At 33.9% G+C, this 15,565-nt stretch overlaps 1 protein-coding gene across 1 annotated transcript in view; it reads left to right on the top strand.

The window, feature by feature from the left end:
* PIK3CA (phosphatidylinositol-4,5-bisphosphate 3-kinase catalytic subunit alpha) overlaps positions 1-15,565 on the top strand; it is an 83,470-nt gene extending 67,905 nt beyond the window's left edge. The window contains exons 14-21 of the mRNA XM_059391506.1: positions 1,018-1,189; positions 3,697-3,803; positions 4,308-4,429; positions 5,232-5,310; positions 9,029-9,199; positions 9,794-9,911; positions 10,020-10,171; positions 11,185-15,565. Of these exons, the coding sequence (XP_059247489.1) occupies positions 1,018-1,189; positions 3,697-3,803; positions 4,308-4,429; positions 5,232-5,310; positions 9,029-9,199; positions 9,794-9,911; positions 10,020-10,171; positions 11,185-11,455 (1,192 nt within the window). The 3' untranslated portion in view covers positions 11,456-15,565. The remainder of the gene's footprint in view (positions 1-1,017; positions 1,190-3,696; positions 3,804-4,307; positions 4,430-5,231; positions 5,311-9,028; positions 9,200-9,793; positions 9,912-10,019; positions 10,172-11,184) is intronic.

Below are 15,565 nucleotides of genomic sequence, written 5' to 3'. Positions count from 1 at the left end.
TGGCTCAGTTGGTTAAGCAACTGTCTTTGGCTCATGTCATGATCTCCAAGTCCCGTAGTGGACTCCCTGCTCAGCAGAGAGTCTGCTTCTCCCTCTGATCTTCTCCCCTATCATGCTTTCTCTTTCTCTCTCTCTCTCTCTCTCAATCCCTCAAATAAATAAATAAATAAAAGAATTAAAAGTATTTTGTAGAATATGATCTAATACTCCAAGTAAGATCATAAGCCATACACTTCTCCTAAATTTAAAAAGATTTATAATTAACTTGATTTTTTTAATAATTAACTTGATTTTTTTTAATGTTAAAATAAATCAAAATGGAATCCTGAAGCTAAGTTTAAAATAATTAAATTCAAAGACTGTGTAGAAAGAGGATATGTATGCCACAAGAGTCAAATAGTATTCACTTGCTCTTTACTCCCCCCCATTCATTTTATTACTTTTTTCCTGAATTTACTTGTTACATGTTTGTATATCTTTCAAGTTGTTTTTAAATTCCAGTTAGTAAACATGCAATATAATATTAGTATTACATATTAGTATTATAATAGGTACAGTATAATGATTAAACACTTCCCATACAACACCTGGTTCTCATCATTAAAGCAAGTGCACGCCTTAATCCCTGCCACCTATTTCACCTAGTCCCCAGCCACCTCCCCTTCAGTAACCATCAGATTGTTCTCTATAGTTAATACATTTCGTGCTAAGATTAGTAAATGAAAAGTAGTTGAAGTAGGCCTAAAGTCTAGTTTATTAAATTTATATTTCCAGAAACTATCTTAAATTCTTGATTATTTTGCTTCCAAATGATAGATTTTACATCAGTTTATTGTTACTATGATCATAACATTTATTGGCTTTCAAAAATGGGTTTTCATATTTTCTTTTAAAAAACTATATATATATATGTACTTATTTAGGACCATATATATAATGCAGTGTGTGTGTGCATACATGTGTGTATTCAGTCTTTGTTTTTTTCTTTTGTTTTGTTTTAATTCTGTGCTCTTTCAGATCTGAGATGCACAATAAAACGGTTAGTCAGAGGTTTGGCCTTCTTTTGGAGTCCTATTGTCGTGCATGTGGGATGTATTTGAAGCACCTAAATAGGCAAGTTGAGGCTATGGAAAAGCTCATTAACTTAACTGATATCCTCAAACAAGAGAAGAAGGATGAAACACAAAAGGTATGTGAATCTTTAGTTTGTTTTTGAGACTCTGCATTGCAGTGGGGCAGGGTAATTTGAGAGCCCAGTGTAGATGCAGATTGTGGGTGTTAGAATCAAGCATATCAGGATTTGGATCCAAGTTTCATTGCCTCTCAGCTATGTAATGTTAGACACATTATTTAGACTTTGAGATCTGTTCTCATTTATAAATGGCAATGATACTTTCTACATAGTGTAGTGAGAATTAAATTACATGAGATGCACTGAAGCACATATCACAGTGCCCAGAATGCAGGCAGTGCCCAGTAAATGTTAGTCCTTTCTTCTTCCCCTTCCTTCTCTTTTACACAGCCTTAACTTTTAAAATTATTATTCCTTATTTTGTGCCATTGTTTATCTTTTAGTAATGACCCTGAAAATAAGTGTAAATAAATTAATTTGTACATTGCTAAGTTTAAGGTGGACTCTTAGTCATGCTTTGAACACTATCACACACTCTGGTGATCTGTAATCTAGCCTAGTGTAACTGAGGAATATGAAATATAAGGATTTTTCCTGACCTTTTCCTCCTATCATTTTTTCAGTCTACCACATCCTGTAGTAAAAAGTGAGATCATTCCTCACCTCTGATGAAATGGGAAAAAAAAAATCCCAGTATATTAGTCCCCAAGCACAAAGAATGTAAATTAGCAATACCGAATGAATTTTTCCAAGATCTTCATTGATACTGCATGAAAAAAAAATTTTAGAGAAAGTTACTGGATTAATCTAAATGTCATTGAGTGAGTGACTGAGCTGATTTTATTGAAGATGAAATAAATGATATTAGAAAATAGTGGTGGGAGGCGCCTGCGTGGCTTAGTTAAGCATCTAACTCTTGATTTGGGCTCAGGTCACAACATCGGGGTCATGAGATCAAGCCTGGCATTGGGCTTGATCTGGGCATGGAGCCTGCTTAAGATTCTCTTTGTGGGGGCGCCTGGGTGGCTCAGTGGGTTAAGCCTCTGCCTTCGGCTCAGGTCCTGATTCCAGGGTCCTGAGATCGAGCCCCACATCAGGCTCTCTGCTCAGCAGGGAGCCTGCTTCCCCCTCACTTTCTCTGCCTGCCTCTCTGCCTACTTGTGATCTCTCTCTCTGTCAAATAAATAAAATCTTAAAAAAAAAAAATTCTCTCTCTGCCCCCACTTCTTGCTCGCACTTGCTCTCTATAAAAAAAGATTTTTTAAAAATAATTGTACTGTTTCTGATGCTGGAATCATGAGCTAGAGGGGACTAGCCTGCTTTGAAAGAATAAAAGTTAAAAAAAAAAGTTATAATATTTATGTTGTAACAGGTAAGAAAAAAGAAACTAGATATTAGTTAAATTTGCAAATATACTCATTTCTTTTAGCTGGAATTTTCATATCACAGGTTGGCTTTGATACAGTGAGTTAAATAGGAAGGTGAAAGTCATTACTCACTTTACTATTGGCTCAAATGGGATTGTGATAGGGGAGTGAAAATGCCATAGGAACAAAAGCAGTTTCTTTGAGTGGTTTCCTGCTTTATCGTACAATGATAAAGCATTGGAAGCAGTGTGCTAACATTAGGGTTGATAGTGCTAGAAAAAGAAATGCCTTTACATGAGCCAGAGCTGCCGTAGTCAGTGATGACTCTATTTTCCAGCTACTTGCTTCTCCATAGTGAAAACAAAACAAAACAAAAACAAAACAAACTTTATTACTAAAATTAAATTATGAAAATTAGTTGATTATGAATTCCTAGCTTCTAACCTCTTTTTGTCCCCTACTTACCTTTTATATTTTTGATAAGTAACGATTTCCTAAAATAAAATGGCAGTCATTGCATGATACAGCTTAGCAGTCTGGGCTCTGGTTTCAGGTGATTAAAAAGATATGTTTCTGCATACATACTAGAACCTGAGTACAGTGTGCGACTCAGCCTAACAAATGTTTTTATAAGCCCTTTTCCAAATAATTTCTTTTAGCCTCACTAGACTCTTTTTACTAAACAGAAAGAAAATGAATATGGTTTTTTTCTGCAAAGCTTAAAAGTAAAGTTACTAAGCTAACCTAATATCTCCATAGTTTTTCCTCCATAGGTCAACAAACCTTTTTGTGAAAGGCCAAATAGTAAATATTTTTAGGCTTCACAGACCATGCAGTCTCTGTTGTAACTATTCAACTCTGCTCTTCTGCTGTGAAAGCAGCCAGTATCTAAAGGAAAGGGCATGGCTATATCCAGTGCAGTTTGATTTACAAAAACTGCCATAGTTGACCAAGCCCTGCTCTAGAGCCAAAACATTGCCTGTGTCAGCTAGCAGTGTTCTTATAGGAGAGTACACAGTGCTGCCCCTCCTGCCTCTGCCTGAAGTGTGTTGCTCTGTGTGATAGAAACCTTTCTAATCAGAAACATACGGATTCATACACCATACAGTACTGTGGTTACAACATATAAAAGAGATTAGTGGTTAGTTTTACCTTTCATGAAATCAGTCTCTAAACATGATTATGCTCATTTATCAGGTACAGATGAAGTTTTTAGTTGAGCAGATGCGGCGACCAGATTTCATGGATGCTCTCCAAGGTTTTCTATCTCCTCTTAATCCTGCTCATCAACTAGGAAATCTCAGGTAATGTACCTTATTGGAAGGTTTATTGATATATTGAAATAAGTAACCTTCCTGGAAAAAATCTTAAGAAAAGTTAAAAATTATAATTAGAATGTTCAATTACATCTGCTTCCCTCTCCCGTTATCCTACCTAGTAGAATAGGCTGTTTAGTTTTCTTAAGTTCAGAACTGCATTTATTCAGAATGTGTTATTACTTTAATAATAGAGTTTAAAACTTCTTCTGGCCAGAATTTCTGGTTTCATTTCAAAAATGAAATTAGTATCTATAAAACGAATGGCAGATCCCATATTTGTTGAAAATTCATGTGCTATTATGTAAGAAAGTTTTAAGCGTAACTTTTTTCTTTATACTCCCTTGAATAAATGAATTCATAAATTAACTGGAGGTTTTAAATTTTTATAACACTTCAAAAAACTATATGGTCTGTGTATTTTAAAATAAATTTGAGGGTAAAAGAATTTTAAAAATAAGGTGCCTAGTGAAGTTTTTAACTATTTTAAAGGCTTGAAGAGTGTCGAATTATGTCCTCTGCAAAAAGGCCACTGTGGTTGAATTGGGAGAACCCAGACATCATGTCAGAGTTACTCTTTCAGAACAATGAGATCATCTTTAAAAATGGGGATGGTAAGGAAGAGTATTAATGAGCTTATGATGCATGAATTTAGCTATCTTTTTATAAACAGGATATTTATGAAGCATGAAGACTTTTGAAAGCCATTTAAGGAATATGTGTGGTAAAATATATAATATTAAACAAATGTCTTAACCTTTAGAAAATGTATGTATAATTATTAAAAGTAAAGAAGTACTAAAGTTAGAATTGAATGGCCTGAAATAAGTTTCTATTATTTACTTAGCTGTGTGAGTATCCATTCTTTCTATAAGTATTTGATGTACTAGGCCGTCAAATTGTAAGAATAAACAAAACAGAGTCCCTGCCTCTTAAAGTTTATGGTCCAGCAGGGAGAAGAGAGACTTTAAACAAATAATTACAAAAATAAAATTATAATATGGTACAAAAGAAAGGTGTAGTCTGCTAAGAAATCATAAAAAAGAAGGATATAATGTACTTAGAAAACAGACTGTGGCAGGAAGCAGTGGGAGGATCATAGATGAATTTCCCCTGGGAAACGACATTTCAGCACTGAATTCTGTTAACCCCAATATTTATAAACAGGTTCAAATTTAAGGATTCAAAAAAAAAGTACTTTAAATAATTTAAAATTTTTGTGAAATACATCGTTATACAGATGGGTTTATGCAGGTACTTTAGAAATGGGTTAAGAATCAAAATATTGCTTCCTTATAGATTAATCTGAAAAGTAAATATAGCTGTATTTGTTTTCTCTTTGAAAGCAACATGATGACATGACACCAGGTTTGCATTCATGGAATTAATCGGTGATACATATTATTTGAATTGCAGATTTACGGCAAGATATGCTCACACTTCAAATAATTCGCATTATGGAAAATATCTGGCAAAATCAAGGTCTTGATCTCCGGTAGGTAACCAGTAAGGCAACATATATGTTGAAAGTTATCCTGAAAAAGTAAACTATTAGTAAACATCAGTTATAAAGCATAAAGGGGCATGTATCTATGAAAAAATGTAGGGAGTAGTAATTAATACTAGTTGATTACACATTCATTCGTCTTCCTCTTCCTTGGCGCATAATAGCAAAGAGATTCAGCAAGGCAAGAAGAGGTATCTCTAAGTTGGCAAAGACTTCAACTGTGTCTGGAATGTGTCTAGAACTTTTCAAGACAGAACATAGGAGACACAAAAGCCCCCTGTTTTCATTCAGAAGTTAAGAGGTTAAAAAAGTTTCTTTTGTAATGTAAATTTTCTAATTTTAAAACTTTATGTAACCTCTAATCTTAAATCAGTTTGACAGTAAAATTTATGAAAAGAACTCGTCTTAAAGCTTTTGCTCTTCTGTTTGTTTCTGCCCAGCCTTCTACAGTTATGTCTGAGTTTTCTGTCGTGCTTCATCTTGTCCTAATTTGTTTCTGTTTCTCACAGTGTTCCCTTCTTTTTCTCCTCTCTTTGCAAATCTAGCCATTCCAGCAAAGGCGCTCTCTCCAAAAGAATTTTTGTCCATAAGTGGGCATAGGAGTCAACTCCAGCTGCAGCAGCAGAGCAGATTAGGGTTTATTTGTATGCCTCCAAAAGATTGATACGTAGTATGTAAAAATACATCAGTGACACATAGTAGAATCATCTTGTTGCAAAGAAGAAAAATGGACATGTCAAGTAATTTGCTAAAGCACAAAATTAGGTCATCAACTTCAAATTTTTAACTCCTGATGCTGTGCTTAGTCCCTTCTGCTTTCCAAAAAGAGTGTTATACGAATCAAGCTTCCTCTTTTGGTATAATTTCTGCATCTGAGAGATACACATGCCATTACTACCACTTCCCCCCAGGAAAGTACAAAACAAAAGAGAATGCAAGAGCTAGACAGAGTCAAGGATTTAACTATATAACTCTGGTATTTAACTATAAATGAGTGAGTGTGCTAAAAACCATTTAAAGTTAAGCTAGATCATTGGAAAGTAAGTTGGATCTTCAAAAAGTTTTTAAGTCTTAGAATATTTTCTAAATTTTTTTAACTTAAGTAATTTAAGTAAAAATTTTTATTTAAATTGATTTTAAATAAAAAAATTATTTTCAAGAAGTCAGAGCATCTTTATTTATTCTTGCCCAAACTTGGATTCTTTGCTTGTTGTTTTGGGTTTTTTTATGTCACAAGCCTTATAGGACTCTGTCTGACTCTTTAAACTGTGAGCATGTTCAGCAGGAATAAAATTAAAATATAAAGTAAGAGAGACTGAGCAGGAGTACAACCTTAAGAAATTCCCACATTTACCAGGGCAGGTAGAAGGAAAGATTCCATAAAAGAAATCATCAAAGGGATAGGTAGGCCAGAGGAAGTAATTCACAGAACCCAAGAGGGGAGAGATTCACGGTATCAGGTGCTTCAAGGGATGTAAGAGCATAAGGACTACGAAAAAGCCTTTAGATTTGATGACTCATGATGAACTATAAGAAGAATTAAGTCAGTAGAGTGGTAGGCATAGAATTTATGCTACATGGAATTGAGAAAATGAAAATAAGTAGACTATTACTTTTTAGGAACTTAAGAAGTAAAAGAAAGATGAAAAGCGAGGACAGTAGCTTATGAGAACAACAAAGCAAGAAAAACTAGACTTTAGTACTTATGTGCTAACTGAAATGTTTTTCTCATTGTCTCTTTAACTGCTCACACCTCCCTTGAATACATGTCCTTTTTTCTACACTGTGATGAGTGGGAATTACCCATATAGCACTTCTGCTGCATACCCAAATATGGTTTATCAAGAAAAGGTATTTGTGGGTTATTAGAGCTTCAAGCTATACTAACTGCTTTTTTCATGGAACACTATTTTTACTTAAAGAATAACTAATAAGGCACCTGAATGACTCAATCAGTTAGGCATCTGCCTTCAGCTCAGGTCATGATCCCAGGGTCCTGAGATTGAGTTCTGCATCAGACTCCCTGCTCATTGGGGAGCTTGCTTCTCCTTCTGCCCTTCCCCCCTGCTCATGATATCTCTCTCTCTCTCTCAGAGATAAAATAAATAAACTCTTAAAAAAAAAAAAAAGAAGTCTATGTCTCCCTCTGTGTCTCTGCCCCTCCCCCTGCTTTGCTCTCTTTCTCTCTCTCTCTCTCTCTCTCTCTCAAATGAATAAATAAAATATTTTTTAAAAAATAATAGAAGCCCCAAAAAATAATAATAATAATAAGCTTTGGTTTTTTGAGACATGGGTATTTGGTAGACACTTTCTTGAAAATGAATGTTATGAGCCTATCTCTTCAAGGTGAACAACTGACAGGATTTGTTGTCAAAGATCAAATTTGAGCTTTCAAGCAAAAGTGAGAATTTGGAAAAACTTGTATATACTAGCCTTAAGAGTGCTCTCAAAGTAAAGACTTTTCTGATGATATCAGTGATAATATTAACAATTGTGATTTTTTTTTTTAGTTGATATAATGAAAAGTATCACCATCTGAAAGATCTTTGTAACTCAGTGAACTAATATCTTCCAAATGACCAATGCAGGATATATAAAGTCATATATGAGTAAAAGTTCCATTCAGAGGCAAGGTAGACTAATAGATTTTAACGTAACAGTATGAAAAGTTTATTGATATGATTTCACATTCCATATTACAACTTGAGAAACTACCTTTTGTCAAATTTTGGAATAATATCAAAGAAAAATATCTACAATTATCTGAAAAGGCTATTACAGTACTTCTTTTTCTACCTACTTAATGATACAAGGCCAGATTTTCTTCATATGCTTCAATTGAAATATTGCTTTAGATTGAATACAAAAGTATATAGGAGAATCCAGCTCAGTACTATGAAGCCAGACATTAAAGAAAGTGTGGAAAGTGTCATTCTTCTTACTAAGAATTTCTTTTTTAAAGATTTTCTTTATTTATTTGAGAGTGAGAGAGAGTGCAAGAGCAGAAGAGGGAGAAGGAGACAGAATCTGAAGCAGACTCTGTGCTGAGCACGGAACCCCATGACGACGAGATCATGACCTGACCTGAAACCAGGAGTCAGATGCTTAACCAACTGAGCCACCCAGGGGCCCCAAGAATTTTTTTTTTTAACATAAGGTTCTTTGTTTCATAAAAGATGTTATTTATGTTACCATATAGCACTTTTTTTATTTTTAAATGAATTAATACTTTAATCTTTTCCTCTATTTTAATTGCTAACATCAGTAGATATGACCCACATAAATAAAAGCTCTTTGGGATTTCAGTAATTTTTAAGAGGACAGAGGAGTCCTGAGACCAAAAACTTGAGAACTGCCCCAAAGTATTATTTAGATTTCAGCTAAACAAGCTGAAATTCACCTATATTTTTGAAGTCATAAATGTTTATAAAATTTTTATTGCCACAATAATCTTAATGCTTTTCTCATATTCAATTAGGTGCTCTCTCAATTGAAGCTTATAACAAATGATGGCAGATAATTTTGAGGATTTTTCTAATTTTAAAGGAAAACCAAAGTTAAAGGAGTAAAGGTCATGAGACCTTTATAAGTAAAAGTCATGAGACCATGACAAATTTGCAGAAAGGATATTCCTGCATTAGCCTATTAAAATATTTGCTGTTTTAATATTCCATCACTTAATTGCAAATGTCTTGATCCTTTTCAGAATGTTACCTTATGGTTGTCTGTCAATTGGTGACTGTGTGGGACTTATTGAGGTGGTGCGAAATTCTCACACGATTATGCAGATTCAGTGCAAAGGTGGCCTGAAAGGCGCTCTGCAGTTTAACAGCCACACACTCCACCAGTGGCTCAAAGACAAGAACAAAGGAGAAATGTGAGTCTGCTGTTCTTTTCTTCCTACGTCAATTTAAGGTTTTGTTAGATGAGTCTTTTAATGGTTGTGTACATTTCTCTGAGACCAGAGAAAAGATGTACTTATTTTGGGAAAAAAATATGCTCACCTTTTGAAATATTTGATGAGATTTTGTCTTTGAATGATCAGAATTACTTCAATTTTGGTGAAACCCTATATACCCAACTTTATACATCCAATTTTAGGTATCTAATGTGTTTTCTTGCTTATTCTTTTTTTTTTCAAGGTCAATGTTGAACATCTCAAAATTTGCTTTTAGTTCATTGTTAAAATGATTAGAAGAATTTTTTTTATGACACCTTCACTATTTTTTTACCATAATAAGACTTATGCTTTAGTCATAAGTGTAAGGCTTAAGCTATAGTCATAAGTCTATGCTTTAGTCAGAGGAAGAAATGTCCTTTCTACCTCAAATCTTTGGACATAATTACTTCCTCCCCTTAACGACAATGATTATTTTCACTCTTCAGTACAGACTTTGACCACCTTTTTCCAATTTGGATTGGATTACTCTATTAACACACTACTCATCAGGTGTTTATTTTTTCTCTGTAGATATGATGCAGCCATTGACCTGTTCACACGTTCATGTGCTGGATACTGTGTCGCTACCTTCATTCTGGGCATTGGAGATCGTCACAATAGTAACATCATGGTTAAAGATGATGGACAAGTAATAGCTTTCTCTTTTTAAAATGTTTTGGCATTCTTAAGTTTATTAATTCAGGATATTGCATTTCTGCATTTGTCAAACTATAATATAATTCTTTATTTTTGAAAGCTGTTTCATATAGATTTTGGACACTTTTTGGATCACAAGAAGAAAAAATTTGGTTATAAACGGGAACGTGTACCATTTGTTTTGACACAAGATTTCTTAATAGTGATTAGTAAAGGAGCCCAAGAATGCACAAAGACAAGAGAATTTGAGAGGTAAGTTCAAGAAATCAAAAATACAAAGTACAGAATTCTTTCTGCTCTCTCAAAAATAATTGATATTTTTCAAGCAATTTAAAATATGTTTTATTAACATTCTGGCCCGAGTATTTTAATGTATTTATGTATTGTACAATGCTATGAAGAAAAATGGAAAGAAAAACCAATTTATTAATTAGTGAAGGCCTGAAATTAATTATTTAGTTAATTAAGGCCTAAGAAAGTGATTTTTTTTTTTAAGATTTTATTTATTTGACAGAGAGAGATCACAGTAGGTAGAGAGGCAAGCAGAGAGAGAGAGAGAGGAGGAGGCAGGCTCCCTGCCAAGCAGAGAGCCCGATGCGGGACTCGATCCCAGAACCCTGAGATCATGACCTGAGCTGAAGGCAGAGGCTTAACCCACTGAGCCACCCAGGCACCCAAGAAAATGATTCTTAAAAATAATATATTAAAGGTTTTTATTTACTGTTGCTTAAGTAATTGGACTATATCTTCTCTATACTGATAATGTATAGTGCTTAAGACAACATTTTTTAGTCTTACAATTTGAGGAAATCAGTAAACTGTAGTTACCGCATTTATTTATGATTTTTCTGATCACCTTCTGGTATATCATCAGTCTATCTTAAACCTAAAAGTACTTTCAAAAACCTTGTATAAAATTCCATTTTATCTGCAATTCTGTCTTGGTCCTACGCTAAATCCTAAAGGCTTTGGTATGGACCAGTTCTTACATTTAATAAATCCTTAGTAAACTGCTGATATACCAAGTATTATCCTAAGGTGCTGGTGATAAGCAGTAAACAGAATCTTTATGGACTCACGGAGGTTACATCCTAGCATGGGGTGAAGAGAACAGAAAGTGTTGGTAAGGGGAGTGGGGAGAGGAATGCTATTTTTTTATAGATTTGCTCAAGAAGGCCTCTCTAATGATGTGACATTTGAGCAGACACCTGAAGGTATTAACCCCATTTGCTCCATACTGATTACACTCTTCTTATCACTTATAGGTTTCAGGAGATGTGTTACAAGGCTTATCTAGCTATTCGGCAGCATGCCAATCTCTTCATAAATCTTTTCTCAATGATGCTTGGCTCTGGAATGCCAGAACTACAATCTTTTGATGATATTGCATACATTCGAAAGACCCTAGCTTTAGATAAAACTGAACAAGAGGCTTTGGAATATTTCATGAAACAAATGAATGATGCACATCATGGTGGCTGGACAACAAAAATGGATTGGATCTTCCACACAATTAAGCAGCATGCGTTGAACTGAAATGATAACTGAGAAACCGAAAGCTCATTATCTGGATACTATCCTGCACTGTTAATAACTGTCAACAGGCAAAGACCGATTGCATAGGAATTGCACAATCCATGAACAGCATTAGAATTTACACAAGAACAGAAATAAAATACTATATAATTTAAATAATGTAAACGCAAACAGGGTTTGAGAGCACTAAACTAGTTCATTTCAAAATTAAGCTTTAGAATAATGCGCAATTTCATGTTATGCCTTAAGTCCAAAAAGGTAAACTTTGAAGATTGTTTGTATCTTTTTTTAAAAAAGAAAACAAAACAAAAAAACCCCAAAATATATAGAAATGATGGAGAAGGAAAAAGAATGATGTTCTTTTTTTGTCTTGCAAATGTTCTATGTTTTGAAATTGTGGACACAACACAGTCTATTATTGCATTAGGTCCAAGGAAACTGAAGTTTGGTGTTAAATTACATTGAGATTAGAAAATAATGAAGATTTCTTATTTTTTCATTGCTGTTCAATTTATAGTTTGAGGTGGGTTTTTTGACTCCTTGTTTAATGAAGAGAAAAATGCTTGGGGTGGAAGGGGCTCTTGAGATTTCATCAGAGACTTTTCCCTTTTTAATAAATCAAACCTTTTGATGATTTGGGGTCTTATCTGCAAAGTTTTGGAAGCAGTCACAAGTGAGACCGGTTATAAGGTGGTGTTTTTGGGTTTTTTTTCTGGACAGTATTTACAAGAATCTGATTCTTTTTTCCCAGGGAAATTCTGGGCTCCCACAAAGTACAATAATCATCAGAGAGAAAGAATGAGCAGGACTAGTTCTTGCTTCAGAATTGTACAGTATTCACAGTAGGTTGATTTTTTTTCCTTTTGCAATTGAATTGAATACATTTTTCATGCATGTTTCCAGAAAATAGAAGTGAGTATTAATGTTATTAAAAAGATTATTTTTTTTATTAAAGGCTATTTATATTATAGAAACTATCATTAATATATATTCTTTATTTACATGATCTGTCCCATACTCATGCATTGTTTTGCACCCCAAATTTTTTATTGTTCATAGCAGCATGGTCAGCTTTCCTCTTGGTCTGTGGGTGAGGCTCAGGCACTATCCCATTTATACCAATGACTAGTGTATAACTACATAAGGAAAACAGATTAAAGTTCATCTTCTTTCGTTTTCTTTCTTTCTGTTTTCATATGACTCCCCCATTCTCCATCTTCCTTTATAGTTGGTAATGCCTCAGTCATGAAACTAGTTACCAAAATTAACACAATATAGAGTATCTTCTTGATTGCTTCAACCCCTCTACCGAGGTATGCTCATGAATACTACTTTATTATATGGGGGAATAGAAACCATGAACTTTTTACCTTTTTAGGCTATTTATGCAATATCTGGATAATAAAAGTAGGACCTTAAACCATTTTAAGATCATGTCCCATCTCCACGCAATTAGGGCTCACTGTCCAACTTTATAAATTGCATTTGAGTGCAGGATACATTCTTAAACACTTGGGGAAACATTAACCCAAGGTGTAGGGACTAATGCTAGTCATCACACTAGAATCTGATATTTTACTCAGTATTTGAAATGAATGATTAATGCCCTAGGAAATAGCTTTAGCAAATGTCCAGGTGCCACACCAGAAAAAGTGCAATAATTTACTGACAGTTTTCTAGATTAGGCGTATTATTGGAATACAACTTTATAAAAAGTGTGCATTATATACTCTAGTAAAACAACATCACGTAAATGATACTCATTTATGAAATCAGTTACCTATAATAGAAGTCTTGAATAGTAAACAAGGGACTCTAATTCAAATACTCTTAATATTTGGCTATTTTAGAGCCCTTAAAGGGCCTAATTATTGGAGACTTAGGTACTTCACTAAAGCATGTATATAATATTGCCAACAAGAAAAATAAATTTGAAGATTTAGGGGAACTTATTTCTGTAAACTGTCTTGGAATAGTTAAGAAGAATTTAAACTCCCATTTTAAGCAGGAAGCCAAATAGATTCTTTTGCAGATGTAGATTTCATAACTTATTAAAACTTCTTTAACATTTTGTGCCTTTTATATATATTCAGTTAATACATACTAACATCCCAGTCTTTTCTATATCAGGGATTAATTACAGGAAAATTCAATGAAATGGTACAAATCTGAAACTCTGATGGTGGAAACTGAAGATTTAACAGAACAGCGTTTTACCTGAGTGCCAAAAAGCTTTGAGCTTCCTTGCACAAAATTTACATAATTTTTGCATGTCTCACATCAGTCCAGCTAGTCCCCTTCCCCTGGGACCTCTCCATTAAAACACAGCCACAGAGCTTATTTCATGATTTACATTTATTTTCAGTTATTGCAACCAAGTTAATTCTGTTTGAAGAAGTGTAGACAGATTTTACAAAGAAGGTAGGTTAAGCGATCTAGCTAAAAGCAAAGCTAATTTTAAATGAGTCCAAGCAGAGTTAAAGCAAACAACATTAAAAATAAGAAAAAAGGATCAGGTAGTGCTCAGAAGGCAAAGAACCAAAAATTGAATTGAATGCTACATGGGGTGACTAGGCTGTCAAGTCAGTGGTAAGCCATTTCCAGGTACTTCAGTGTCCGATCACTTCCCATGGATTGGTCAATTCCTGTGGCCAGCCATCCTTGTCATTGAATGTGGTATATCTAACTATAGACTTTACAGTTTCATTTGGTCACTTGAGAAATAGTTCCTTCAATGACTATTTTGGAGGGGAAAAAAAAAAAGCAGGTTTAAAGAAAATAAAACCTCATTTTAAACATATTCTAATATGATATAATCTGAAAATTATGTTTTAACTTTTTATCATATTCTCAGTATACAAAATCATTTATTTTGAAGATTTTTAGACTGCTGTTAATTTGAAATCTGTTAATCATATTGTAGAATTTGGTTTTTAAAAAAGATGTTTTTAATTGGATTTTTTAAAGAAGAATGGAATTTGGTCACTATTTTATGATAGAACCTAAGCTTTTTGTGGTTCTTAGTGTCCTCTGTAAAACTCACTGTCAAAGTAATCAACTTTGAGGTTTTCCCTTCTAATCTGCTTTATATTAGGAAATGGGAACCTGGTGAATATACAATGAATTGTAAAATATTTTAATGTGTAATTTTTTCAACTGTGAAACTATGAATATTGGTTTTTTTGATGAAAACAGCTGCTGACAAAGTATTTTGTGTAAAGTGTAGTTCTTATTAATCAGGAAAATAATCAATGACTTGATTAGAATGTATATACCCTCTTGGATTTTATTTTCAATGGATTGGTGATTTTCATATAGGTAAAACACAGTCCATCTGTATTCTTTTTCCATCAAAAATTGAGTGATTTAGCATTATAAAAAAATTATGAGCAGCCTATCTATTTTAAAAGAACCATGGAAATTTCACAGCACATAAACTTGGATTTGTTTCTTAATGATTTTGTAAATCCACCTAATTCATATTCTGACCAATAGCCCATGCTTGCCAATTCTTTGAAAAAATTTGATTTCCAGCATTATCTTAAAAGCGAGCGGTTAACTTTTTCTGAATGTTTTAACTTTCTTTTGTTTCTATGTCTGCACAAACTGCAGACCTGGGCTGGACCCACACACTCAGAATCCACCTTAAAAAATCAATTTGATGTCCAAGACATCACTAAAATATTTCAGTTTAAAGACTATATGTGGTGTTAATGGGTTTTGGTGCTTCTGCTATTTAAAAACAACTTTCATACTTCAGATGTTTCTGAGAAGAGGGGAATGTTGGAGGAGAGGGTGGAACAGGGAGGAGTTATTTGAATGAATCACATTCTACATATCCATCCTGCTCAGAAGAGGCACTTCTGAGGGAAGCCTTAGATGGAGCCTTCTAAGAGAAGGCAGAAAGTTGTGAGTATATTTGCATACCATGAGGGAACTAACTCTTCATCAAGGATGATTGTGAAGGCTGACCTATAAAACTCAGCACTGGCGGGATCTTGAAATAACAATTCTTGGTGACAGAGTAATACAGCTGGGCTGTTTTTTAAAATATAAACCCAAACCATTCTTATTTTTTAATTATTACATTAAAATTATAAGTGTATCTTA

This window comes from Mustela nigripes, chromosome 2 (assembly GCF_022355385.1).
Source record: "Mustela nigripes isolate SB6536 chromosome 2, MUSNIG.SB6536, whole genome shotgun sequence".
Taxonomy (NCBI): Eukaryota; Metazoa; Chordata; class Mammalia; order Carnivora; family Mustelidae; genus Mustela; species Mustela nigripes.
The sequence above is the reverse complement of the archived record's forward strand: the minus strand, read 5'-3'. Positions and strand labels throughout refer to the sequence as shown.